Raw genomic sequence first — 26,428 nt, forward strand, 5'->3', positions numbered from 1 at the left:
ATGTGTAAAAGATCATAGTCGCACTTAAAAGCCGAGTACTCTACCATTGAGTTAGCAACCCAGATAAAAAAAGGATCTTAGATACGATCGAAATCCAAAAATCAATGGAATTACACCGCGCGCTTCTGTCAAAACATTGAACTAGCAAGACATCAAAAGAAAGATTTTATCGACCATGAAAAACACTCAAATTGGCAAAACGAACAGGTCCGGTTAAATTCCACTAAAGTGAAAAAAAAGAGCGACCCTAATCACGATGGCCAAATTCTCCTTTTTTTAGCGATTTTTATTAAAAAAAATATATATTATATTGTATGAGAATACATGCAAGAGGAACACCCTTATCATTTGAGCGAAGTGTAAGCAGAAAAATTAAATATGGAGTGAGGATAAAGAGACCCATCTATCTACAAATTCTATTTGTTCAATAGACCTTTGTCAATGGAAATACAATGGTAAGAAAACAAATTAGATAGAAAAAGTAAATAAAATAGGGGCTTATGTTGGATTGGCACGATATAAATCCAAATAGGATTAAGAAAGAGGTAAATTGTGTCTAAATAATTAGACAACGAGGAATACTAATAATCTTCTCCTATCCTACTTTTTTATTCATTTAGTTCTTCAATTAACTCAAAGTTCTTTCTTTTTCTTTAAAGAATTCCGCCTTCCTTAAAATATCATAAACAGTTCTTGTCGGTTGAGCACCCTTTTCAAGGAAATAGAGAATAGCTGGAACATTTAAACAAGTTTGATTCTTTATCGGATCATAAAAACCTACTTTTCGAAGATCTCTTCCTTCTCTTCGAGATCGAACATCAATTGCAACGATTCGATAGACAGCTTATTGGGATAGATGTAGATAAACAACGCCCCCCCTAGAAACGTATAGGAGGTTTTCTCCTCATACGGCTCGAGAAAATGATTCGAATTTCTGTCGATAATAATAGAAATTAGACTATGACGTCCATTAATTTCCTTACAGAAAAAACAAATTTCATTTATACTCATGACTCAAGTTGGCTAATTCTGCCTGAGAAACTTCGAAGGCAAAATCCTTCAAAAATTTTTGAGTCGTCTTTAAACTCTTTTCTTTGTCTCATTTCGAACGAATTGACTTTTATTCCTTATTCTGATCCAACTCTGTTGTTGAGACAATTGAAAATTGTGTTTACTTGTTCTGGAATCCTTTATCTTTGATTTGTGAAATCCTTGGGTTTAGACATTACTTCGGGAATTCCTATTTTTTTCTTTCAAAAGAGTAGCAACATACCCTTTTTTCTTATTTCCTTCGATAAAGCATTTATCTCTTCTATAGAAATCTAATAAGGGGGATTGATTCTGATATACTTTTATTGGACTTTCTTCGTATTTTAACCTTTCGATTTATTTCTATATTAAGGATAGACTGACAAAGTTGGCCTAATTTATTAGTTTTCACTAACCCTAGATTCTTTCCCTTGATAAAAAATAAACTCTGTCCTCTCGAGCTCCATCGTGTACTATGTTACTTAAACCCTGCGCAAATTTGGTTCGGAACGAATAGAACAGGCTATGTCGAGCCAAGAGCATTTTCATTACTATGGAAAATGATGGATAGCAAAATCCACAATCGATCATGTCCTTCAAGTCGCACGTTGCTTTCTACCACATCGTTTTAAACGAAGTTTTACCATAACAAACATTCCTCTTTTCATTGCAAAGTGGTATAGAAAATTGATCCAATATGGATGGAATCATGAATAGTCATTGGTTTTGTTTTTTGTATACTAATTAAAATTAAAACTTGCTATCTATGGAGCAATATGGATAAAAGAAAGTAAGTATTTATCCGGGAAGCCTCCGCCAAGATCCAATTTATTTAAACCCATATTCGAATTCTATCATATGAATGAAACATAGAAAAAGACGACTAAACAAGTTTGCTTAAAACTTATTTATTATTAAATTTCCACCCTCAACGGATGGCTCGAGATGATCAATCTTGAAGTGAGAAGAGAAGGATTGACTCTTCCTCAATAAATAAACTATCAACCTCCAAAAAAGTTTAATTCATTTAATTACTAGAATTAGAATTCTATTAGTAATATATTTTTTCCGTACCAAAAACAATTAACTATAATAACTAAATAAACTATTCCAATGAATAGATTGAAAGTTTTTGGTAGTTAATTGTTTTTGGTACTTCTTCGACTCGAAGACCAAAAGGAAGAAAAAAATATGATTAAGTGATTATTAAGTGATTATTAAGTGATCATAGTAGAGGCATATCCTGAATGTGCCTGCTAGATCCCATTTTTTTCATGAAAATAAAGGTAGTCAATTTGACTGGACTTAAGACTTTATTATGTTTTCTGAGAAAACATAAGATATCATTATTCTCTTTAATAAACTTTTGTCTCATACGGAGTACTATATGATTTCACCGTTTGTTTCATCAGAAACAATCTGGGACGGAAGGATTCGAACCTCCGAGTAACGGGACCAAAACCCGCTGCCTTACCACTTGGCCACGCCCCATTTCGGGTTTTATGCGACACTAATAAACACTATTATGTTTATTTGTTATTCGTCAATACCATTTCAATTACATAAATAAAGAAGAGATATTCTCTTGCTAGTATTCTACACATGCAGATAATATAGAATCAAAAAAATGCATTGATCATTACATGGAATTCTATTAAGATATTATATGAAAGTCGAATTTATTCCACTCTCATTTGAGAGTGCGAATACAAGGAGGTATTTTGTGTTTGGGAAAGTCCGAAGAAAAAAAGATTTTGAATCTGCCTTTTCCTTCTTTCCCTTAAAAAAATAACTCAATCAAAATCCAATTATTTACTCTACAAGAATGAAATGCTTGTTATGCCTAATATACTTAGTTTAACCTGTATCTGTTTTAATTCTGTTCTTTATCCTACTAGTTTTTTCTTTGCCAAATTGCCCGAAGCTTATGCTATTTTCAATCCAATCGTGGATATTATGCCTGTTATACCTCTATTCTTTTTTCTATTAGCCTTTGTTTGGCAAGCTGCTGTAAGTTTTCGATGAAATCTTTAGTACTCTGTATGCCAAATTGAATGATGTGTTCATTCCAAAAAAAAAAATTAAAATGGGTAAAAGCCGAGAAGTTTTATATTTTTATATTATGAACCCTCAATTCTAAAATTGAAATTATTCTACATTGAATGGGTAGCTACAGCAATAAATTTGGATCAGCCTTTCTACTCCCCTGCACCTAGGTTGAGCAGGTACCTTTAGGTACCTACACAATACCTATTCAATACCACCTAACCCTATTTTTGCTATTGATAAGAGTTCTTATTATAAATGAATTCTTGCAATTTTTTTCCAGAATTCATTTTTGCATTTTTAGGTATCAAAAAAAACCATCCTAGTGGATCCGTGTGGTAAGGAAAAACTGGTAATCTATTCCTTAAAAAAAAATCTTGGAGATTATGTAATGCTTACTCTCAAACTTTTTGTTTATACAGTAGTGATATTCTTTGTTTCACTCTTTATCTTTGGATTCTTATCTAATGATCCAGGACGGAATCCTGGACGCGAGGAGTAAAAATTCAATTTTTTTTTTTTCTTACAAATTGGATTTGTTTCGTACATTTATCTATGAGAAAATCCGGGGGTCAGAATTCTTTCCAGTTTGAAAGTCCCAAATGATCCAAGGGAGCGGAAAGAGAGGGATTCGAACCCTCGGTACAAAAAAATTGTACAACGGATTAGCAATCCGCCGCTTTAGTCCACTCAGCCATCTCTCCACGTTCCAAAGCGAAAGGTTTCCGTGATATGATATAGGCAAGAAATAAGAAATAACGGTTGCAAAAAACCCCTTTTTTTCTTTCAAAAGTCTATAAAAATTATATTGCCAATTCCATTTTAGTTATATTCTTTTTTCTTAATGTTAATAAAAAAAAGAAGAAAATTCTTGTTTTTTCTTTGTAAAAATCGATATTGACCGAGAGACAATCAAATAGATTTTCTCTTTAGCGGGCATTTCCATATAGGACTTGTTATAATTATAATAAAACAAGCTATATATAAAAAAACGCTTTTTTTTTTTTTGTCGATTATTTATCAAGAAAGCAAAAAGGGTTCTTATCAAATCCACCATAAAATTGGAAAGAAGCATAAAGTAAGTAGACCTGACTCCTTGAATGATGCCTCTATCCGCTATTCTGATATATAAATTCGATGTAGATGAAATTGTATAAGCGAATTTTTCGTATTTCCTTAGACTTAGACCGCGCAAGACAAGAATTTTTCGCTATTTACGATTTCATATTCTTGTTACTAGATGTTCTATAGGAATAAGAAGAAATCGCAACTCCTTTGCGCTACACATAAAAATTGATTTCGAAGGTCCTTTTTTTTTTCAGAATCCTCCATTTTAGTTCTTCCCCCCATGCAATAGAGAGGGAATGGGAAAAAAGGGGTTACTTTTATTTTCATTTTTCCCTTAAAAGATAGACTTTGAAATAGGAGTCTTGGAATAATGCTGAATTCAAAGGTTTATTTCTATAAGTATAAGATAAGAAAAACAAATCGAATCAAATTCATGGATTTACAACGACCTCGGTTGTGACTCCATAGATAAAAATGGAAAATTTCTCTCTTCGAGACCATTGAAAAAGGGCATTGAACGAGAAAGAAATCGTCCACAGATATAAAACTATCATATGCCTTGGAAAGTGATATGAGGTGCTCGGAAATGGTTGAAGTAATTGAATAGGAGGATCACTATGACTATAGCCCTTGGTAGAGTTCCTAAAGAAGAAAATGATCTATTTGATACTATGGATGACTGGTTACGAAGGGACCGTTTCGTTTTTGTAGGATGGTCTGGCCTATTGCTCTTTCCTTGTGCTTATTTCGCTTTAGGGGGTTGGTTTACAGGGACAACTTTTGTAACTTCTTGGTATACCCATGGATTGGCAAGTTCCTATTTGGAAGGTTGTAATTTCTTAACCGCAGCAGTTTCTACCCCTGCCAATAGTTTAGCACACTCTTTGTTGCTACTATGGGGGCCAGAAGCACAAGGAGATTTTACTCGTTGGTGTCAATTAGGCGGTCTATGGACTTTTGTAGCTCTCCACGGGGCTTTTGCACTAATAGGTTTCATGTTACGCCAATTTGAACTTGCTCGGTCTGTTCAATTGCGGCCTTATAATGCAATCTCATTCTCTGGTCCAATTGCTGTTTTTGTTTCGGTATTCCTTATTTATCCACTGGGGCAATCTGGTTGGTTCTTTGCGCCGAGTTTTGGCGTAGCAGCGATATTTCGATTCATCCTTTTCTTCCAAGGATTTCATAATTGGACGTTGAACCCATTTCATATGATGGGAGTTGCCGGAGTATTAGGCGCGGCTCTGCTATGCGCTATTCATGGAGCAACCGTAGAAAACACTCTATTTGAGGACGGTGATGGTGCAAATACCTTCCGTGCTTTTAACCCAACTCAAGCTGAAGAAACTTATTCAATGGTCACTGCTAACCGCTTTTGGTCCCAAATCTTTGGTGTTGCTTTTTCCAATAAACGTTGGTTACATTTCTTTATGCTATTTGTACCCGTCACCGGTTTATGGATGAGTGCTATTGGCGTAGTTGGCTTGGCTCTGAACTTACGTGCCTATGACTTTGTTTCCCAGGAAATCCGTGCAGCGGAAGATCCTGAATTCGAGACTTTCTACACCAAAAATATTCTTTTAAACGAGGGTATTCGTGCGTGGATGGCAGCTCAGGATCAGCCTCATGAAAATCTTATATTCCCTGAGGAGGTTCTACCACGTGGAAACGCTCTTTAATGGAACTTTCGTTTTAGCTGGTCGTGACCAAGAAACCACCGGCTTTGCTTGGTGGGCTGGGAATGCCAGACTTATCAATTTGTCCGGTAAACTACTTGGAGCTCACGTAGCCCATGCCGGATTAATCGTATTCTGGGCCGGAGCAATGAACCTATTTGAAGTGGCCCATTTCGTACCAGAAAAGCCCATGTATGAACAAGGGTTGATTTTACTTCCACACTTAGCTACTCTAGGTTGGGGAGTAGGGCCAGGGGGGGAAGTTCTAGATACTTTTCCATACTTTGTATCTGGCGTACTTCACCTAATTTCCTCCGCAGTCTTAGGCTTCGGTGGCATTTATCACGCGCTTCTGGGACCCGAGACTCTTGAAGAATCTTTTCCATTCTTTGGTTATGTCTGGAAAGATAGAAATAAAATGACTACAATTTTGGGTATTCACTTAATTTTGTTAGGTCTAGGTGCTTTTCTTCTAGTACTCAAGGCTCTTTATTTTGGCGGTGTATATGATACCTGGGCCCCTGGGGGGGGAGATGTAAGAAAAATTACCAATTTGACCCTTAGTCCCAGTGTTATATTTGGTTATTTACTAAAATCTCCTTTTGGGGGAGAAGGGTGGATTGTTAGTGTAGATGATTTAGAAGATATAATTGGTGGACATGTATGGTTGGGTTTTATTTGTGTATTTGGGGGAATTTGGCATATTTTAACCAAACCCTTCGCATGGGCTCGCCGTGCATTTGTATGGTCTGGAGAAGCTTACTTGTCTTATAGTTTAGCTGCTTTATCTGTCTTTGGTTTTATCGCTTGTTGTTTTGTATGGTTCAATAATACAGCTTATCCGAGTGAGTTTTATGGACCCACCGGGCCAGAAGCTTCTCAAGCTCAAGCATTTACTTTTCTAGTTAGAGACCAGCGTCTTGGAGCTAATGTGGGATCCGCTCAAGGACCCACAGGTTTAGGGAAATATCTAATGCGTTCCCCAACTGGGGAGGTTATCTTTGGAGGGGAAACTATGCGTTTTTGGGACCTTCGTGCTCCATGGTTAGAACCTCTAAGGGGCCCCAACGGTTTGGACTTGAGTAGGTTGAAAAAAGACATACAACCTTGGCAAGAACGGCGCTCAGCAGAATATATGACCCACGCTCCTTTAGGCTCTTTAAATTCCGTGGGTGGCGTAGCGACCGAGATCAATGCAGTTAATTATGTCTCTCCTAGAAGTTGGTTATCAACTTCTCATTTTGTTCTAGGATTCTTCTTTTTTGTGGGCCATTTATGGCATGCAGGAAGAGCCCGAGCTGCTGCAGCAGGTTTTGAAAAGGGAATCGATCGTGATTTGGAACCTGTTCTTTACATGAACCCTCTTAACTAAGATTTTCTTATTTATACCTGTTCTACTTTTTTTCTGTTCTGGCTCGGTTATTCTATCTAGCCGAGCCATTCATTCCTTTTTATGAAAGAAAGATAAGGGACAGAATAAAAAAAAATGAAAGAAACAAACGTATTCAATAAGCAAAAGGAGAGAGAGGGATTCGAACCCTCGATAGTTCCTAGAACTATACCGGTTTTCAAGACCGGAGCTATCAACCACTCAGCCATCTCTCCACCGCCTAATCCTTATTTTACTCCTACAAATAGAACATAGCCATATAAAAAATAAAAATATTTATTAACCTCTAGAAAGATATCAGATACAAGTTCCTTTTCGATATATCTCTGTATACTGTATACACGGATACAGGATCCGCTATACCCGCTTGTGAAATAAAGACTAAATAACCTCCTCTCACCCCCATATCCAAATAAAAAAGAGGTTAAGTAATAAATTTTAATTAAAGAGAAGAATCAATGGATTCATGATTAAACCCCTCCTACTTCTTGTATTTTTTTACAATTTTGGTTAAGTGAGGGATCAAATATGTAGTCAACTTTATTTGATGGTAGCTTGGAGGATTAGAAATATGACTATTGCTTTCCAATTAGCTGTTTTTGCATTAATTGCGACTTCCTCAGTCTTAGTAATTAGTGTACCCCTTGTATTTGCTTCTCCTGATGGTTGGTCAAATAATAAAAATGTTGTATTTTCCGGTACATCATTATGGATTGGACTAGTCTTTCTCGTAGCTATTCTGAATTCTCTCATTTCTTAAATTAAATTTGGTTAATATTTAGTAACCCCATAAAAAAGAAATAATAAAGGCCATTTAAAAAATTCGAATAGTGAGACGTATTAAAACGCAATTTGCGTTCCGAATTGCTAGCTCTTCTCTTTCAGTATTATGAAATTCCCATTAGAATATTCATTGACAGATAATAAAAAAAGGAAAACTCTAATATCTAATATAATAGAATAGAAAATGAAATGAAACGGTCGACCCAGACATAGACGGTCGACCCAAGCGGATATACGCTATAAAATATATACCGTAGCGAGCGTAGTTCAATGGTAAAACATCTCCTTGCCAAGGAGAAGATACGGGTTCGATTCCCGCCGCTCGCCCGCTTAATTTATCAAAGTACTATGATAAAAAGTTTAGTCTAGTTAATTGTTTAACTACTTATATTAAATTAAGTATTAATTAAGTATTAGTCTAGTGCCGTATCCCTTACTATATTTACCCTTCCTTTGCATCCCCCTCAAAAAAAGAGGGCGCTCCGGAGGCAGAAATAGAACTAGCCAACAGAGCCCCAAAATTGGGTATTAACTGAGACAAACAACGGGCAAACTGTTTTTAAAAGGAAGGGAGAGGTAGACTGTCCCTTTCATTTCATTTTTATTTTCTGCAAGGTAGGGAGAAGCCTTGCGCCTTCTTTTTGTGAAGGCAAGTGGCTTCGCAAATTGCTCAATTTTGCCCTCTAGGGCCCGGAACTAATGAATAAAAAAGGGTTGGATACGCCCCTCTACCATATCTAGAGAAATAGAATACTCCTTTTATAGAGACTGCTAAGTGCGGAGACGGGAATCGAACCCGTGACCTCAAGGTTATGAGCCTCGTGAGCTACCAAACTGCTCTACTCCGCTCTGTAGTACCAGAAACTGGTGGACAAAAAAGGCTTGAATACAAGCCTTTAACATGTCTAGACAAATAGAATACTCCTTTTATACAGAATGGAGCGGGTAGCGGGAATCGAACCCGCATCGTTAGCTTGGAAGGCTAGGGGTTATAGTCGACGTTGGTTGATTATTTTTAACGTCTCTAATTCAAAACCGAACATGAAATTTTGATTTCATTCGGCTCCTTTATGGATATTCTCACCACTTAACATCTATGTCAGCTTTTCTATTTGAATGGAACCAAAGCTCTCTGCTTTCTAGATGATCCTTATAGAGTAGGAGATAGAAATTCTATCTAAATCCATCTAATCTACTTACTTCGTTCCCTAATTTCATTCAAGAGATCCTGAGGAAAAGAATTGGGTTTCCACCGAGCTGAAACAATATGCGGATGGTTCTAGTAAACCAAAACTATCGTTTTTTAGCTATTTGGCTTCCTTATCCTTTAACAAAAGAAGATTTAGTTACGATTGGAAATCAACTTTTTTGTATCTTCATCCATAGATCCTTTACTCATATTTTCAAAATTGGAATACTTAAATCCAATGCAAAATTATGCTTCGCGACTCTGTACTCATATCATAATCCAATTTTTATTTTGGATGCAATTTAAATTAGTTTTTGGGTACAAATCGCCAGAATGTATATTCTTCCTCAATATGCTATTGAGAGGAAAAGGATTTAATCCTTTATAAGAACTAAAGTTTTCATCGGAATATAAAAAAAAACTTAAGGATGCCTTAAGTATATCATTTCAAATTCAGTTATTAATAGAACGAATCACACTTTTACCACTAAACTATACCCGCTACATTGTATATTATGGTATAAATGGTACCCTTTGTCAAGGATAGCCATTTGACAAGGAGGCTAATTCCCCCTTATTGAATCAGATGGAGAAGGTTCATGACACTGAGCCATTGGTACTTCTACTTCGATCGCGCGCCTTTACTTTAGGATTTAGATAGCCCCTCTCCCTCTGGTCTGTAAAATAAATCTCTTCTTACCCTGCTAATAGCGCCTGAACCAAATGTATTTATTTTGATTAGGATCCTATCCTATTCTACGGTTACGACTACAATAATCATTATTTACTTTGCGAGGACGTAAGTGTGCCAGACTGCTAAATTGTTTTATTATTCCTACAATATAAACTAGGGGATATAGGGGGTAACACTGTCCCTATAAATTCCTTTTTTCCTTTTCTTTTTTGTCCAGAATTGAACAAAAAAGAAATTATAGAAGATGTTTTCTTCCCCCATTAAGTCCGAGCCATAGAGTAAGAGTGAGATGAGTTTTCCAAATTCATCATAGACTTTCCCTATGGCTTGATAGAAGTAAGAAGCAAAGAGTTGTAACTTAAAGAGTCGTAACTTAAAGAAAAAAACGGACAGGGCTGACAGATTTACCTGATGTAAAGAAGATCCTAAAAGTCTATGATTAGTCGACTCTCTCCATTTAACACTTTCCTCTCTCTCCTTTTTTCCACTGACTCAATGCTAGTTTATTAGATTCTTGTTTAAAAGAATCAAAAAAGTTCAATAGAACTAAGAACACATAAAAAATAGCATAGAGGATCAAGGCCATTACCAAAAGTTCCTCCCAAGGATCCTATCCTATTGGGTATCTGTTCCCTGCCTTTTCCCGCTAGGATTGGAAATCTTATATTTTCCATATACCATTGAATCCTTGGGGTTCCAGAATCCGCCTATTTTACTAGCCTTCGGAAACGGAAAACCATGAACCAAGAAGAGTTGGGTATGTTTTTTTTTCTTAATTTTATTTTGAGCTCTCAAGATATCAATACATATACAATCTATACATAATGTCTCTCTCTATATCTCTATATATTATATATATATAATATGTACATTATGCAGTAGACCCATAATGGGAAATCAAAGTGGCAAATTTTTGAATTAAATAAAAAGCCCTTTTAACTCAGTGGTAGAGTAATGCCATGGTAAGGCATAAGTCATCGGTTCAAATCCGATAAAGGGCTTTTTAAATTAGTGGTAGAGTAATCTCGTGCTAAGACGTAAGTCATTGGTTCGAATCTGATAGAGTACTTTTCTACTAAATTGATTCGCTTTTTTCTTTGTTTTTGAAGCTTTCTCTTTAGAGAATTTTATGACTTAGTGCGGGATGAATGCATTTTTGGTCTGAACACTAAATGAAGCACGGAATGGAAATAAAAAAAAAATTGGACTCTTTTTCATCTTATCTTAGATCAATAAAATAACTACCTGTACTGAACTAATCTAGAATCCCTTTTAGTAATCCATTCTTATTCTATACATTTAAAATGAATTTCCCTAAAAGGTAGAGGATGATCCATGAATTAATCTAACCATCAACTAAAAAAATCCTAGATGAAAACATAGCAGAAAAGTTAGAAAAACTCTTTGCTTTGGATCTAGTTATACTTTTCGAGTATATTGACAATTCAAAAAAACTGCTCATACTATGATTATAGTATAATCACGAGCGGTTGTATATGGCCCTATCGTCTAGTGATGCCCCTATCGTCTAGTGGTTCAGGACATCTCTCTTTCAAGGAGGCAGCGGGGATTCGACTTCCCCTGGGGGTAGGGAGTATTATGAAAGGAGGTTAATCATAGATTAGCAAAAACCCTAGAATAAATTCTTCCTGGGTCGATGCCCGAGTGGTTAATGGGGACGGACTGTAAATTCGTTGACAATGTCTACGCTGGTTCAAATCCAGCTCGGCCCAAAAATCTAGGGCTTCGTGAATATGAACTAAATCCTTTTGTTTTTCTCCCATAAAATAAAATGTCTGATCTATAGAAATAAAAGAGAAATAAAAAAGGGGATTTTTTTTTCTAATCCATATCTCTCTCATTCCTTTCTTACAAACAAAAGAGTTTTTCTTGTTGAAGGGTGGATTATTATCCATTTTTAGTGATAAAAAATCACGACATACTAGTTATGTCACTCTCACTATACCCACGTATAATATAATATTAATATGTGGGTATGTAGTATATGATTCGTCTATTTCTTAGAGTACGACAGACGAATCGAATCTTCTTATGGTTCTATTTAAGAATGGGTATGCCATACACCCCGCGGGGATTGTAGTTCAATTGGTCAGAGCACCGCCCTGTCAAGGCGGAAGCTGCGGGTTCGAGCCCCGTCAGTCCCGAACTAGGGTTCAATGAATGGAGAAATTCATATTTCCTTTTTCCATGAAAAAAAAGGGGCAGGGAGCAAGATCAAATACCCATAGGGCACCCTTACTTCACTTTTTTATTTTGCATCTCTCATTAAAGAGGGAGGGAAGGAGTATAGGAATTTTTTTCACTACTCCCGATCGATAAAGATAAAGAAAGACACACATACGATATGTGGATTAGTAGAATTTTAGGATATTACTCTATCTTTCTTTATGATGATACCATCCTCATCTTAATTTCCTATTCCACTGTTATGGAATAGAGTACCGGTATTTTACCGGAATCCATACATAAATTGTATTCCCTTTTTATTTCAGACCTCTTTTCCCCATCTCACTTCTACTGCTTATTTGGATGTCTATGTGACCCATAGAAAGTTGCTCATATAATACATACATAATTGTATGTATAACTATAAGAAAAAGGAAGAGAAATTGTATAAGATTAAGAAAGCTCGTGGGTTAGAGATATAGAAAAGAAAAAGTAGAAAAAAAAGGATTAAAAAAGAGGGAATTCCTAATCCAATCAAAAAACCCATTTTGGTCTTAGTATGGATATAGGATCTTCCTATGTTATACTATATAACTCTCATCCATGAATTGATTTGATAGATCCGATATTCATAATATTGAATTGATTCAGTATTATCAGAATGCAAGCCCTACCCTTGAATTTACAAGATACCCCTTTTTCCTCTCCATGGGATTACATCCCGAGTTATTGTGAAAATAAAAAATAAAGAGGTTATGGAAGTCAATATTCTCGCATTTATTGCTACTGCACTGTTCATTCTAATTCCTACTTCTTTTTTACTTATTATTTATGTAAAAACAGTCAGCCAAAATAATTAAGTGGAATTCCAATTAATCATTGAAGAAATGAAAAAGGGATTAAATAAAAAAAATCCAAGTCTTAAATGAAAGGATCTGGTTGGAATCTTAAAGTGTGGTAGAAAGAACTACATATAGTTTTTTCTACGACACTTTAGAGTCTTTCTATTATATTATCTTTGAATCTACATAGAATAGATTAGTAGATTGAAATAGTTAAGTAGTCTAATTCAATTTCTTTTTTCATTGCATCCACTTAATTTCAATCAGGTCAAAATAAAAAAATCGAAGACAATTCTTGACCAAAGAATCCATGGAAGGAAAGAAAAATAATATAAGAATAGACTATAGTAAAAAGTAAAAGGAAAAAACCAGCGAATCTTTCATGCTTAAATATCCCGCGAGATGCTTCAAAAGAGAATAAAAATTATTCTAAGAATAAAGAAAGAGTATAAAACAAATGGAAAATGTGTGATATGCCGTGAATAGTTCCGTGGAAGAAAGTCTAATTTTCTTATGTATAGAACTTTTTTTAACCATTAGTCATTTCTAGTAGAAATTCTTAATTGGTATAATGGCTCTTTCTTACAATACAAGAGTTTCTTACAGGAGTGAAACAAAACTAAAGAAAAAGATTAAAGAATAACGTTTGACAAAATAATTAATGCAAAACGATCAATTAAAAAAAGAATTGATACAACAATTTGATTACTTAATCAATTAGTAGTATCGTATCCCTAGAGTCCACTCCTTCCCCATACTACTAGTGAAAGAGAAAATGTAAAGACTACCATTAAAGCAGCCCAAGCGAGACTTACTATATCCATCTAAATTATGTCTCCTATTTCTATGAAGGGATTATTCTACTATTGATCAATAATCATAGTGGAATCAAGGGTACAGAGTCAAAAAGGGCTTCTGCCCTAAGGCCATGGATCAATCAGTTCAAGGAATTTACTCCTAACAAATTCTTATAGGAATTCTTGTAGAATTAGAGAGCATTAAAAATACGATACTATAAAGCCCTTTTTTCCTTACCTTAAAAAAGAAAGAGTACGGGAATGATGTCCTGAATAGAAGAAGCGGGAATAGGAAGATTTTTTATTCCTTTTGTTACTCTAGTGTATGTAGGTCACATAAGATGTACGATAAAAAAATGTATGATAATTAGGAAGTCTTGATATTCTTTCGTGGAGTCCCTTCTGGAATCTTAGATTGAAAAAGAGAAGAATGCCCCTTAGGGACCTTTCTTTGGATACCAAGATTTCTGACATCTTATCCTCGTATTTAAAAATTCTCAAATCGAATCAATTAAGAACCAATTCAAATTCATATAATAAAAGAATAAGGAAACACTACCTCACCCCTATTGATAACCATTTTGGCCACTACCGCCAAAACAAACCCTAACCCTAGTTTAAGGATAGAACTATGGTATGGTTTCTCTAAACCCAGTATCGGCAGGCTTAGTTACTCTCTTGCCCGAACTTATGCGAAGTAAAAATTGATTGAATTCGATCAGTACTAGAAAACCTAAGTATTTTATTGATCAGGCGGCACCCAGATTTGAACTGGGGATAAAGGATTTGCAGTCCCCTGCCTTACCGCTTGGCCATGCCGCCAAAAAATCCGATCGAAAATCTAGAAAACAGCAAGTATTCATCCACGTTTTCTTACGAAAAGCCCCTTTCTTTTATTTTGAATATAATTAAACTTACTTTTTTCCAATCTTTTTCAAAAAAGATACTCCTGCTTTTTTTGATCCAGTTTCGATTATTCTCCTCGATAGATTCTATCTTAAAACATACATTGCTAACACAATAAAACTTCCCATTTCTTTCTATTGAGATGAAAAAGAAGAAAAGTGGATTTCTAGTCACAGGCTGCAAAATTCAGAACAAATTGGAACCATTAACTAGAATTCTCTTTCTTTTTTGAATTGCAGTAGTGAACTACTCTTAAATCGGTATTATCTCCCCCCCTTCAATTTCAATGGCATAATAAAATATTATGGCTTTATGCTTAATCCGTGTATAGGTGAACTTTAGGTCCGAGCAGCATTATTATCCAAAGATCCCCTTTATGTACATATCTCTATGGGGAATCGTGCTTTAATTTTTCAAAGTATTAAATTAAATATCTTGAATAAAAAAAGGAAATTTGCTCTGATATTAGAGTATAACCTGACTATCTTGGCCTACCCAAGTGAAATTACGATAAAAGAAAAGCATGGATATGGGGAGAGGTGGATAATTAGATTGGCATGTACTTAAAAAAGGGACTTACTTTATTTTAGAATTCCACAATGAAATACTTAATTTTCTAGCAATTATACTACTCCGATCCGAAATAAAAAAGAACCCTCAAATTATTTTTAGAAATTAAAGTAAGCACGCTATTCTAAATCGAAGTAAAGTAAAACTTTCTAGTGTATTATATTACGGCTTTATTACATTCATAGAAAGGGGATAAAATGAGAAATCTTTGCCATTCAATCTGATTAGAATATTATAAAGTATAAGTGGCATAATTTTTTTTGTAGGAATATTTTAGCAATTCATTTTCATTTCATTTGTACCCCTGGTAAACTAGAATTTTCGTCGAAATGGTCTCTATTCATATGTATGAAATACATATATGAAATACGTATGTGGAGTTCCCTAGAATTTCATGTGATTCAGTAAACAGAATATAGATTCCATGATTGCTAGATCAATCCGTAGGGATTGATGAAGAGTGAGCTGATAATGGAATTTTTCTTTGATAAACAGGAAACTTAAGATTAAGATGCTCCGGAATGGAAACGAGGGAATGTCCACAATACCCGGATTTAGTCAGATCCAATTCGAGGGATTTTTTAGGTTCATTAATCAAGCCTTGGCAGAAGAACTTGACAAGTTTCCAACAATTAAAGATCCAGATCACGAAATTGCATTTCAATTATTTGCGAAAGGATATCAATTGCTAGAACCCTCGATAAAAGAAAGAGATGCTGTGTATGAATCACTCACCTATTCTTCCGAATTATATGTATCTGCGAGATTAATTTTTGGTTTCGATGTGCAAAAGCAAACCATTTCTATCGGAAACATTCCTATAATGAATTCCTTAGGAACCTTTATTATAAATGGAATATACCGAATTGTGATCAATCAAATATTGCTAAGTCCTGGTATTTACTACCGCTCGGAATTAGATCATAAGGGAATTTCTATCTACACCGGGACTATAATATCAGATTGGGGAGGGAGATCGGAATTAGCAATTGATAAAAAAGAAAGGATATGGGCTCGCGTGAGTAGAAAACAAAAGATATCTATTCTAGTTCTATCATCAGCTATGGGTTCGAATCTAAGAGAAATTCTAGATAATGTTTCCTACCCTGAAATTTTCTTGTCTTTCCCGAATGCTAAGGAGAAGAAGAGGATTGAGTCAAAAGAAAAAGCTATTTTGGAGTTTTATCAACAATTTGCTTGTGTAGGTGGGGACCTGGTATTTTCGGAGTCCTTATGCGAGGAATTACAAAAGAAATTTTTTCAACAAAAATGTGAATTAGGAAGGATTGGTCGACGAAATATGAATCGGAGACTTAATCTTGATATACCTCAGAACAATACATTCTTGTTACCACGAGATGTATTGGCCGCTACGGATCATTTGATTGGAATGAAATTTGGAACGGGTATACTTGACGATGACGATATGAATCACTTGAAAAATAAACGTATTCGTTCGGTTGCGGATCTGTTACAAGATCAATTCGGATTGGCTCTTGGTCGTTTACAACATGCAGTTCAAAAAACTATTCGTAGAGTATTCATACGTCAATCGAAACCGACTCCCCAAACTTTGGTAACTCCAACTTCAACTTCAATTTTATTAATAACTACTTATGAGACCTTTTTTGGCACATACCCATTATCTCAAGTTTTTGATCAAACGAATCCATTGACACAAACTGTTCATGGGCGAAAAGTGAGTTGTTTAGGTCCTGGAGGGTTGACGGGGAGAACCGCAAGTTTTCGGAGCCGAGATATTCATCCGAGTCACTATGGGCGTATTTGTCCAATTGACACGTCTGAAGGAATCAATGTTGGACTTACTGGATCCTTAGCAATTCATGCGAGAATTGATCACTTGTGGGGATCTATAGAGAGTCCGTTTTATGAAATATCTGCTGAGAAAGCAAAAGAAAAAAAAGAGAGACAGGTGGTTTATCTATCACCAAATAGAGATGAGTATTATATGATAGCAGCAGGAAATTCTTTGTCCTTGAATCAAGGTATTCAGGAAGAACAGGTTGTTCCAGCTAGATACCGCCAAGAATTCTTGACTATTGCATGGGAACAGATTCATGTTAGAAGTATTTTTCCTTTCCAATATTTTTCTATTGGGGGTTCTCTCATTCCTTTTATTGAGCACAATGATGCGAATCGGGCTTTAATGAGTTCTAATATGCAGCGCCAAGCAGTTCCACTTTCTCGGTCCGAGAAATGCATTGTTGGAACTGGATTGGAACGCCAAACAGCTCTAGATTCGAGGGTTTCCGTTATAGCCGAACGCGAGGGAAAGATCATTTCTACTGATAGTCATAAGATACTTTTATCAAGTAGTGGGAAGACTATAAGTATTCCTTTAGTTAACCACCGTCGCTCTAACAAAAATACTTGTATGCACCAAAAACCTCGGGTTCCACGGGGTAAATCCATTAAAAAAGGACAAATTTTAGCAGAAGGAGCTGCTACAGTTGGGGGGGAACTTGCTTTAGGAAAAAACGTATTAGTAGCTTATATGCCATGGGAAGGTTACAATTTTGAAGACGCAGTACTAATTAGCGAACGTTTGGTATATGAGGATATTTATACCTCTTTTCACATCCGGAAATATGAAATTCAGACGGATACGACAAGCCAGGGCTCCGCTGAAAAAATCACTAAAGAAATACCACATCTAGAAGAACATTTACTCCGCAATTTGGACAAAAATGGAGTTGTTAGGTTGGGATCCTGGGTAGAAACTGGTGATATTTTAGTAGGTAAATTAACGCCTCAGATAGCGAGCGAATCATCATATATCGCAGAAGCTGGATTATTACGGGCCATATTCGGCCTTGAGGTTTCCACTTCAAAAGAAACTTCTCTGAAATTACCTATAGGTGGAAGAGGGCGCGTTATCGATGTGAAATGGATCCAAAGGGACCCCCTCGACATAATGGTTCGTGTATATATTTTACAGAAACGTGAAATCAAAGTTGGGGATAAAGTAGCCGGAAGACATGGGAATAAAGGGATCATTTCCAAAATTTTGCCTAGGCAAGATATGCCCTATTTGCAAGATGGAACACCCGTTGATATGGTCTTCAATCCCTTAGGAGTACCCTCCCGAATGAATGTGGGACAAATATTTGAAAGCTCGCTCGGATTAGCGGGGGATCTGCTAAAGAAACATTATAGAATAGCACCCTTTGATGAGAGATATGAGCAAGAGGCTTCAAGAAAACTTGTGTTTTCAGAATTATATGAAGCCAGTAAAGAAACAAAAAATCCATGGGTATTTGAACCCGAGTACCCGGGAAAAAGCAGAATATTTGATGGAAGAACAGGCGACCCCTTTGAGCAACCTGTTCTAATAGGGAAGTCCTATATCTTAAAATTAATTCATCAAGTTGATGAGAAAATTCATGGGCGTTCTACTGGGCCCTACTCACTTGTTACACAACAACCGGTTAGAGGAAGAGCCAAGCAAGGGGGACAACGAGTAGGAGAAATGGAAGTTTGGGCTTTAGAAGGATTTGGTGTTGCTCATATTTTACAAGAGATACTTACTTATAAATCTGACCATCTTATAGCTCGCCAAGAAATACTTAATGCTACGATCTGGGGAAAAAGAATACCTAATCATGAGGATCCTCCAGAATCTTTTCGAGTGCTCGTTCGAGAACTACGATCTTTGGCTCTAGAACTGAATCATTTCCTTGTATCTGAAAAGAACTTCCAGGTTAATAGGGAGGAAGTTTGATCGGAATAAATATAAATTCTTTTCTTATTTCTATTTTATGATTGACCAATATAAACATCAACAACTTCAAATTGGACTCGTTTCCCCTCAACAAATAAAGGCTTGGGCTAACAAAAACCTACCTAATGGAGAAGCCGTTGGCGAAGTCACAAGGCCCTCTACTTTTCATTATAAAACCGATAAACCAGAAAAAGATGGATTGTTTTGCGAAAGAATCTTTGGACCCATAAAAAGCGGGATTTGCGGTTGTGGCAATTCTCGAGCGAGCGGAGCTGAAAACGAAGACGAAAGATTTTGCCAAAAATGCGGGGTAGAATTTGTGGATTCTCGGATACGAAGATATCAAATGGGATACATCAAACTCGCATGTCCCGTGACTCATGTGTGGTATTTGAAAGGTCTTCCTAGTTATATCGCGAATCTTTTAGATAAACCTCTTAAGAAGTTGGAGGGCCTAGTATACGGCGATTTCTCTTTTGCTAGGCCCAGCACTAAAAAACCCACTTTTTTACGATTACGAGGTTTATTCGAAGAGGAAATTGCATCCTGTAACCACAGCATTTCTCCCTTTTTTTCTACCCCAGGCTTTGCAACATTTCGAAATCGGGAAATTGCGACAGGAGCAGGTGCTATTAGAGAACAATTAGCAGATTTGGATTTGCGAATTATTATAGAGAATTCTTTGGTCGAATGGAAGGAATTAGAAGACGAGGGGTATAGTGGAGATGAGTGGGAAGATAGAAAAAGACGAATAAGAAAAGTTTTTTTGATTAGACGCATGCAATTGGCGAAACATTTTATTCAAACAAATGTAGAACCAGAATGGATGGTTTTGTGCTTATTACCGGTTCTTCCTCCCGAATTGAGACCTATTGTTTATAGGTCTGGAGATAAAGTAGTGACTTCAGACATTAATGAACTTTATAAGAGAGTTATCCGTCGGAACAACAATCTTGCCTATCTATTAAAAAGAAGTGAATTAGCGCCAGCAGATTTAGTAATGTGCCAGGAAAAATTGGTACAAGAAGCCGTGGATACACTTCTTGATAGTGGGTCCCGCGGGCAACCGACGAGGGATGGTCACAATAAAGTATACAAATCACTTTCAGATGTAATTGAAGGTAAAGAGGGAAGGTTTCGCGAGACTCTGCTTGGGAAACGGGTCGATTACTCGGGGCGTTCTGTCATTGTTGTGGGTCCTTCGCTTTCATTACATCAATGTGGATTACCTCTAGAGATAGCAATAAAGCTTTTTCAGCTATTTGTAATTCGCGATTTAATCACGAAACGCGCCACTTCTAATGTCAGGATTGCTAAAAGGAAAATTTGGGAAAAGGAACCCATTGTATGGGAAATACTTCAAGAAGTTATGCGGGGACATCCTGTACTGTTAAATAGAGCACCTACTCTGCATAGATTAGGCATACAGGCCTTTCAACCCACTTTAGTAGAGGGGCGTACTATTTCTTTACACCCATTAGTGTGTAAGGGTTTCAATGCAGACTTTGATGGAGATCAAATGGCTGTTCATCTACCTTTATCCTTGGAAGCTCAGGCGGAAGCCCGTTTACTTATGTTTTCTCATATGAATCTCTTATCTCCTGCTATTGGGGATCCTATTTGCGTACCAACCCAAGACATGCTTATCGGGCTTTATGTATTAACAATTGGAAAGCGTCGAGGTATTTGTGCAAATAGATATAATAGTTTCAGAAACTATCCAAATTTAAAAGTCAATTACAATAATAATAATTCTAAGTATAGGAAAGATAAAGAACCCCATTTTTCTAGTTCTTATGATGCACTGGGAGCTTATAGACAAAAACTAATCAGTTTAGATAGTCCCTTGTGGCTACGATGGAACCTGGATCAACGCGTCATTGGGTCAAGAGAAGTTCCGATTGAAATTCAATATGAATCTTTGGGGACTTATCATGAGATTTATGCTCACTATCTAATAATGGGAAATAGAAAAAAAGAAATTCGTTCGATATACATTCGAACCACTCTTGGTCATATTTCTTTTTATAGAGAAATAGAGGAAGCCGTACAAGGATTTAGTCAGGCCTATTCATACACTACCTAAACAAGAAAGTTAGATTCGGCGATGCCCCTCCCCTTTGCTTTCGGGGGGCATTCCGATTTCCCTAGTATCATCATTATTTGCCACGCGAATCCAGATTGAGATTGAGGCAATTAAGTTAATTAAATTTTCGAATCACTGACTCAGGCCCATTGTCGAATCCTACTCAGCAATTGTCGAATCCTACTCAGCCGAAAAGGGGGTACTTATGTATGGCGGAACGGGCCAATCTGGTCTTTCATAATAAAGAGATAGACGGAACTGGTATGAAACGACTTATTAGCAGATTAATAGATCATTTTGGAATGGGATATACATCCCATATACTGGATCAACTAAAGACTCTGGGCTTCTATCAAGCCACTACTACATCGATTTCGTTAGGAATCGAGGATCTTTTAACAATACCCTCTAAGGGATGGTTAGTCCAAGACGCGGAACAACAGAGTTTTCTTTTGGAGAAACACTATTATTATGGGGCTGTACACGCGGTAGAAAAATTACGCCAATCTGTTGAGATATGGTATGCGACAAGTGAATATTTGAAACAAGAAATGAATTCAAATTTTCGGATAACGGATCCTTCTAATCCAGTCTATCTAATGTCTTTTTCAGGAGCCAGAGGAAATGCATCTCAAGTACACCAATTAGTAGGTATGAGAGGATTAATGTCGGACCCTCAAGGACAAATGATTGATTTACCTATTCAAAGCAATTTACGCGAGGGACTTTCTTTGACAGAATATATAATTTCCTGCTATGGAGCCCGCAAAGGGGTTGTAGATACTGCTGTACGAACAGCAGATGCTGGATATCTTACACGTAGACTTGTTGAAGTAGTTCAACATATTATTGTGCGTAGAAGAGATTGTGGTACTATCCGAGGTATTTCTGTAAGTCCTCAAAATGGGATGACGGAAAAACTTTTTGTCCAAACACTAATTGGTCGTGTATTAGCAGACGATATATATATCGGTTCACGATGCATTGCCGCGCGAAATCAAGATATTGGAATTGGATTAGTCAATCGATTCATAACTGCCTTTCGAGCACAACCATTTCGAGCACAACCAATATATATTAGAACCCCCTTTACTTGCCGAAGCACTTCTTGGATCTGTCAATTATGCTATGGCCGGAGTCCTACTCATAGTGATCTGGTGGAATTGGGAGAAGCCGTAGGTATTATTGCGGGTCAATCAATTGGGGAGCCAGGGACTCAACTAACATTAAGAACTTTTCATACTGGCGGAGTATTCACAGGGGGTACTGCCGACCTTGTACGATCCCCTTCGAATGGAAAAATCCAATTCAATGAGAATTTGGTTCACCCCACACGTACCCGTCATGGACAGCCTGCTTTTCTATGTTATATAGACTTGCATGTAACTATTCAGAGTCAAGATATTCTATATAGTGTGAATATTCCCTCAAAAAGCTTGATTCTAGTGCAAAATGATCAATATGTAAAATCTGAACAAGTAATTGCGGAGATTCGTGCCGGAACGTCCACTTTACATTTTAAAGAAAGGGTACAAAAGCATATTTATTCTGAATCAGACGGCGAAATGCACTGGAGTACTGATGTTTACCATGCGCCCGAATATCAATATGGTAATCTTCGTCGATTACCAAAAACAAGCCATTTATGGATATTATCCGTAAGTATGTGCAGATCCAGTATAGCGTCTTTTTCACTCCACAAGGATCAAGATCAAATGAATACTTATGGTAAAAAAGATAGGGAAATTCTTGATTATTCAACGTCGGATCGAATCATGTCCAATGGCCATTGGAATTTGATCTATCCTTCTATTTTTCAAGATAATTCAGATTTGTTGGCGAAAAAGCGAAGAAATAGGTTCGTCATTCCATTACAATATCATCAAGAACAAGAGAAAGAACTAATATCCTGTTTTGGGATTTCGATTGAAATCCCCTTTATGGGTGTTTTACGTAGAAATACTATTTTTGCTTATTTTGACGATCCCCGATACAGAAAAGATAAAAAGGGTTCAGGAATTGTTAAATTTAGATATAGGACCCTAGAAGAAGAATATAGGACTCGAGCGGAAGACTCAGAAGAGGAATATGAGACCCTAGAACACGAATACAGGACCCGAGAGGACGAATATGAAACCCTAGAAGAATCTAAATATGGAATCCTAGAAGACGAATACGAATATGAAACCCTAGAAAACGAATATGGGAGCCCAGAAAACAAATATGGGAACCCAGAGAACGAATATAGGACTTTAGAGAAAGACTCAGAAGAGGAATATGGGAACCCAGAGAGCAAATATAGGACCCAAGAGGACGAATATGGAACTTTAGAAGAAGACTCAGAAGACGAATATGGCAGCCCCGGGGAAAGCGGCGAGGAAAAATATGGTACTTTAGAGGAAGACTCAGAAGAAGACTCAGAGGACGAATACGAGAGCCCAGAGGAAGATTCCATCTTAAAAAAAGAGGGTTTGATTGAGCATCGAGGAACAAAAGAATTTAGTCTAAAATACCAAAAAGAAGTAGATCGGTTTTTTTTCATTCTTCAAGAACTTCATATCTTGCCGAGATCTTCATCCCTAAAGATACTTGACAATAGTATTATTGGAGTGGATACACAACTCACAAAAAATACAAGAAGTGGACTAGGCGGACTGGTCCGAGTGAAGAGAAAAAAAAGCCATACGGAACTCAAAATATTTTCCGGAGATATTCATTTTCCTGAAGAGGCAGATAAGATATTAGGTGGGTGTTTGATACCGCCAGAAAGACAAAAAAAAGATTCTAAGGAATCAAAAAAAAAGAAAAATTGGGTCTATGTTCAACGGAAAAAAATTCTCAAGAGCAAGGAAAAGTATTTTGTTTCCGTTCGCCCTACAGTGGCATATGAAATGGACGAAGGAAGAAATTTAGCAACACTTTTCCCGCAGGATCTCTTGCAAGAAGAAAATAATCTCCAAATTCGACTTGTCAATTTTATTTATCATGAAAATAGCAAGTTAACTCAAAGAATTTATCACACAAATAGTCAATTTGTTAGAACTTGCTTAGTAGTGAATTGGGAACAAGAAGAAAAAGAAAAGGCTGGTGCTTCCCTTGTTGAGGTAAGAGCAAATGATCTTATTCGCGATTTCCTAAGAATTGAGTTAGTCAAGTCCACTATTTCGTATACACGAAAAAGGTATGATAGGACAAGTGGAGGACCGACTCCCCATAATAGGTTAGATCGCGCCAATAGCAATTCTTTTTATTCCAAGGCGAAGATTGAATCACTTAGCCAACATCAAGAAGCTATTGGCACTTTGTTGAATCGAAATAAAGAATACCAATCTTTGATGATTTTGTCGGCATCCAACTGTTCTCGAATTGGTTTATTCAAGAATTCAAAACATCCCAATGCGATAAAAGAATGGAATCCTAGAATTCCTATTCTAGAAATTTTTGGGCCCTTAGGGGCTATTGTAGCTAGTATATCGCATTTTTCTTCATCTTACTATTTACTAACGCATAATAAAATCCTGCTAAAAAAATATTTGTTCGTTGACAATTTGAAACAAACCTTCCAAGTACTTCAAGAACTTAAATACTCTTTAATAGATGAAAATAAAAGGATTTCCAATTTCGATAGTAACATAATGTTGGATCCATTCCTTTTGAATTGTCACTTTGTCCATCATGATTCTTGGGAAGAGACATTGGCAATAATTCACCTTGGACAATTTATTTGTGAAAATGTATGTCTATTTAAATCGCACATAAAAAAATCTGGTCAAATTTTCAGTGTAAATATGGATTCCTTTGTTATAAGAGCAGCTAAACCTTATTTGGCCACTACAGGAGCAACTGTTAATGGTCATTATGGAGAAATCCTTTACAAGGGAGATAGGTTAGTTACGTTTATATATGAAAAATCGAGATCTAGTGACATAACGCAAGGTCTTCCAAAAGTGGAACAAATCTTTGAAGCGCGTTCAATTGATTCATTATCCCCCAATCTCGAAAGGAGAATTGAGGATTGGAATGAGCGTATACCAAGAATTCTTGGGGTCCCTTGGGGATTCTTGATTGGAGCTGAGCTAACCATAGCCCAAAGTCGTATTTCTTTGGTTAATAAAATCCAAAAGGTTTATCGATCCCAAGGGGTACAGATCCATAATAGACATATAGAGATTATTATACGCCAAGTAACATCAAAAGTGCGGGTTTCCGAAGATGGAATGTCTAATGTTTTTTCGCCTGGGGAATTAATCGGACTATTGCGAGCGGAACGAGCAGGGCGAGCTTTGGATGAATCGATCTATTATCGGGCAATCTTATTGGGAATAACAAGGGCTTCCCTGAATACCCAAAGTTTCATATCTGAAGCAAGTTTTCAAGAAACTGCTCGAGTTTTAGCAAAAGCTGCCCTACGAGGTCGCATTGATTGGTTGAAAGGCTTGAAAGAAAACGTAGTTCTGGGGGGGATTATACCTGTTGGTACCGGATTCCAAAAATTTGTGCATCGTTCCCCACAAGACAAGAACCTTTATTTCGAAATAAAAAAAAAAAATCTATTCGCGTCGGAAATGAGAGATTTTTTGTTTCTCCATACAGAATTAGTTTCTTCAGATTCTGACGTAACAAACAATTTTTATGAGACATAAAAACCCCCATTTAACATTTAACCCTAAGGATACATAAAACATATTTTTTACTTTACTAGACTTTTGAACTTAGAACACTAACAGGTTAAATTTTAGATTTTTAAGATTTTTATTTTAATAAGTAAAACAAGTCAGTTAATTCATTAAATTAAGGTTTTGTTTATACCATGTATCAATGTATCAATGGCCAACTCTTAGTACAAGGTTCTCTCAGAACAATTATTATTTTATTTATTTCAAGCTATTTCGGATCTTTCTTAATCTTCAAAAAGAAATAAATTCCGTAATGGAATGTTAGGATGAAAAAAAAAGGAAGTGTGGAAAAAATGACAAGAAGATATTGGAACATTAATTTGAAAGAGATGATAGAAGCAGGAGTTCATTTTGGTCATGGTATTAAGAAATGGAATCCTAAAATGGCCCCTTACATTTCGGCAAAGCGTAAAGGTACTCATATTATAAATCTCGCTAGAACGGCCCGTTTTTTATCAGAAGCTTGTGATTTAGTTTTTGATGCAGCAAGTCAGGGAAAAAGTTTCTTAATTGTTGGTACCAAAAAAAGAGCAACAGATTTAGTAGCATCAGCTGCAATAAGGGCTCGTTGTCATTATGTTAATAAAAAGTGGTTCAGTGGTATGTTAACGAATTGGTCGATTACGAAAACTAGACTTTCTCAATTTAGAGACTTAAGAGCGGAAGAAAAAATGGGAAAATTCCACCATCTCCCAAAAAGAGATGTGGCAATCTTGAAGAGAAAATTATCTACCTTACAAAGGTATC

General features: G+C 36.4%; 3 protein-coding genes and 8 non-coding genes across 11 annotated transcripts; 7 read left to right on the forward strand and 4 right to left on the reverse strand.

Moving 5' to 3' along the window:
- The first annotated feature begins 212 nt into the window (after nucleotides 1–212).
- LOC123423019 (photosystem II D2 protein) lies at nucleotides 213–5,952 on the forward strand. Its single transcript, XM_045107769.1, has one exon. It carries the CDS (start codon nucleotides 4,761–4,763, stop codon nucleotides 5,820–5,822), a length of 1,062 nt encoding a protein of 353 aa, XP_044963704.1. The 5' UTR covers nucleotides 213–4,760; the 3' UTR covers nucleotides 5,823–5,952.
- Nucleotides 3,692–3,779, reverse strand: TRNAS-GCU. The gene has a single exon. It is a non-coding gene; the product is annotated as a tRNA-Ser (tRNA).
- A 1,384-nt stretch (nucleotides 5,953–7,336) lies between the features above and the next one.
- On the reverse strand, nucleotides 7,337–7,424 carry TRNAS-UGA. Its single transcript has one exon. It is a non-coding gene; the product is annotated as a tRNA-Ser (tRNA).
- An 824-nt stretch (nucleotides 7,425–8,248) lies between these two features.
- TRNAG-GCC lies at nucleotides 8,249–8,319 on the forward strand. The gene has a single exon. It is a non-coding gene; the product is annotated as a tRNA-Gly (tRNA).
- Nucleotides 8,320–8,424: 105 nt separating this feature from the next.
- LOC123423014 (DNA-directed RNA polymerase subunit beta) lies at nucleotides 8,425–19,665 on the forward strand. Its single transcript, XM_045107765.1, has one exon. It carries the CDS (start codon nucleotides 15,689–15,691, stop codon nucleotides 18,917–18,919), a length of 3,231 nt encoding a protein of 1,076 aa, XP_044963700.1. The 5' UTR covers nucleotides 8,425–15,688; the 3' UTR covers nucleotides 18,920–19,665.
- Nucleotides 8,768–8,841, reverse strand: TRNAM-CAU. Its single transcript has one exon. It is a non-coding gene; the product is annotated as a tRNA-Met (tRNA).
- TRNAT-GGU lies at nucleotides 10,805–10,876 on the forward strand. The gene has a single exon. It is a non-coding gene; the product is annotated as a tRNA-Thr (tRNA).
- Nucleotides 11,527–11,608, forward strand: TRNAY-GUA. Its single transcript has one exon. It is a non-coding gene; the product is annotated as a tRNA-Tyr (tRNA).
- On the forward strand, nucleotides 11,967–12,040 carry TRNAD-GUC. Its single transcript has one exon. It is a non-coding gene; the product is annotated as a tRNA-Asp (tRNA).
- On the reverse strand, nucleotides 14,453–14,523 carry TRNAC-GCA. Its single transcript has one exon. It is a non-coding gene; the product is annotated as a tRNA-Cys (tRNA).
- Nucleotides 19,666–21,198: 1,533 nt separating the features above from the next.
- Nucleotides 21,199–26,346, forward strand: LOC123423013 (DNA-directed RNA polymerase subunit beta''). The gene has a single exon (XM_045107764.1). The coding sequence runs from the start codon at nucleotides 21,215–21,217 to the stop codon at nucleotides 25,646–25,648; it is 4,434 nt and encodes a 1,477-aa protein (XP_044963699.1). The 5' UTR covers nucleotides 21,199–21,214; the 3' UTR covers nucleotides 25,649–26,346.
- The last annotated feature ends 82 nt before the right edge of the window (nucleotides 26,347–26,428 follow it).

This window comes from Hordeum vulgare, unplaced genomic scaffold (genome assembly GCF_904849725.1).
Source record: "Hordeum vulgare subsp. vulgare unplaced genomic scaffold, MorexV3_pseudomolecules_assembly, whole genome shotgun sequence".
Classification (NCBI taxonomy): Eukaryota; Viridiplantae; Streptophyta; class Magnoliopsida; order Poales; family Poaceae; genus Hordeum; species Hordeum vulgare.

Coding starts and splice junctions, on each gene's coding strand:
- LOC123423019 (XM_045107769.1), top strand. CDS start 4,761: ATGACTATAGCCCTTGGTAGAGTTCCTAAAGAAGAAAATGATCTATTT.
- LOC123423014 (XM_045107765.1), top strand. CDS start 15,689: ATGCTCCGGAATGGAAACGAGGGAATGTCCACAATACCCGGATTTAGT.
- LOC123423013 (XM_045107764.1), top strand. CDS start 21,215: ATGGCGGAACGGGCCAATCTGGTCTTTCATAATAAAGAGATAGACGGA.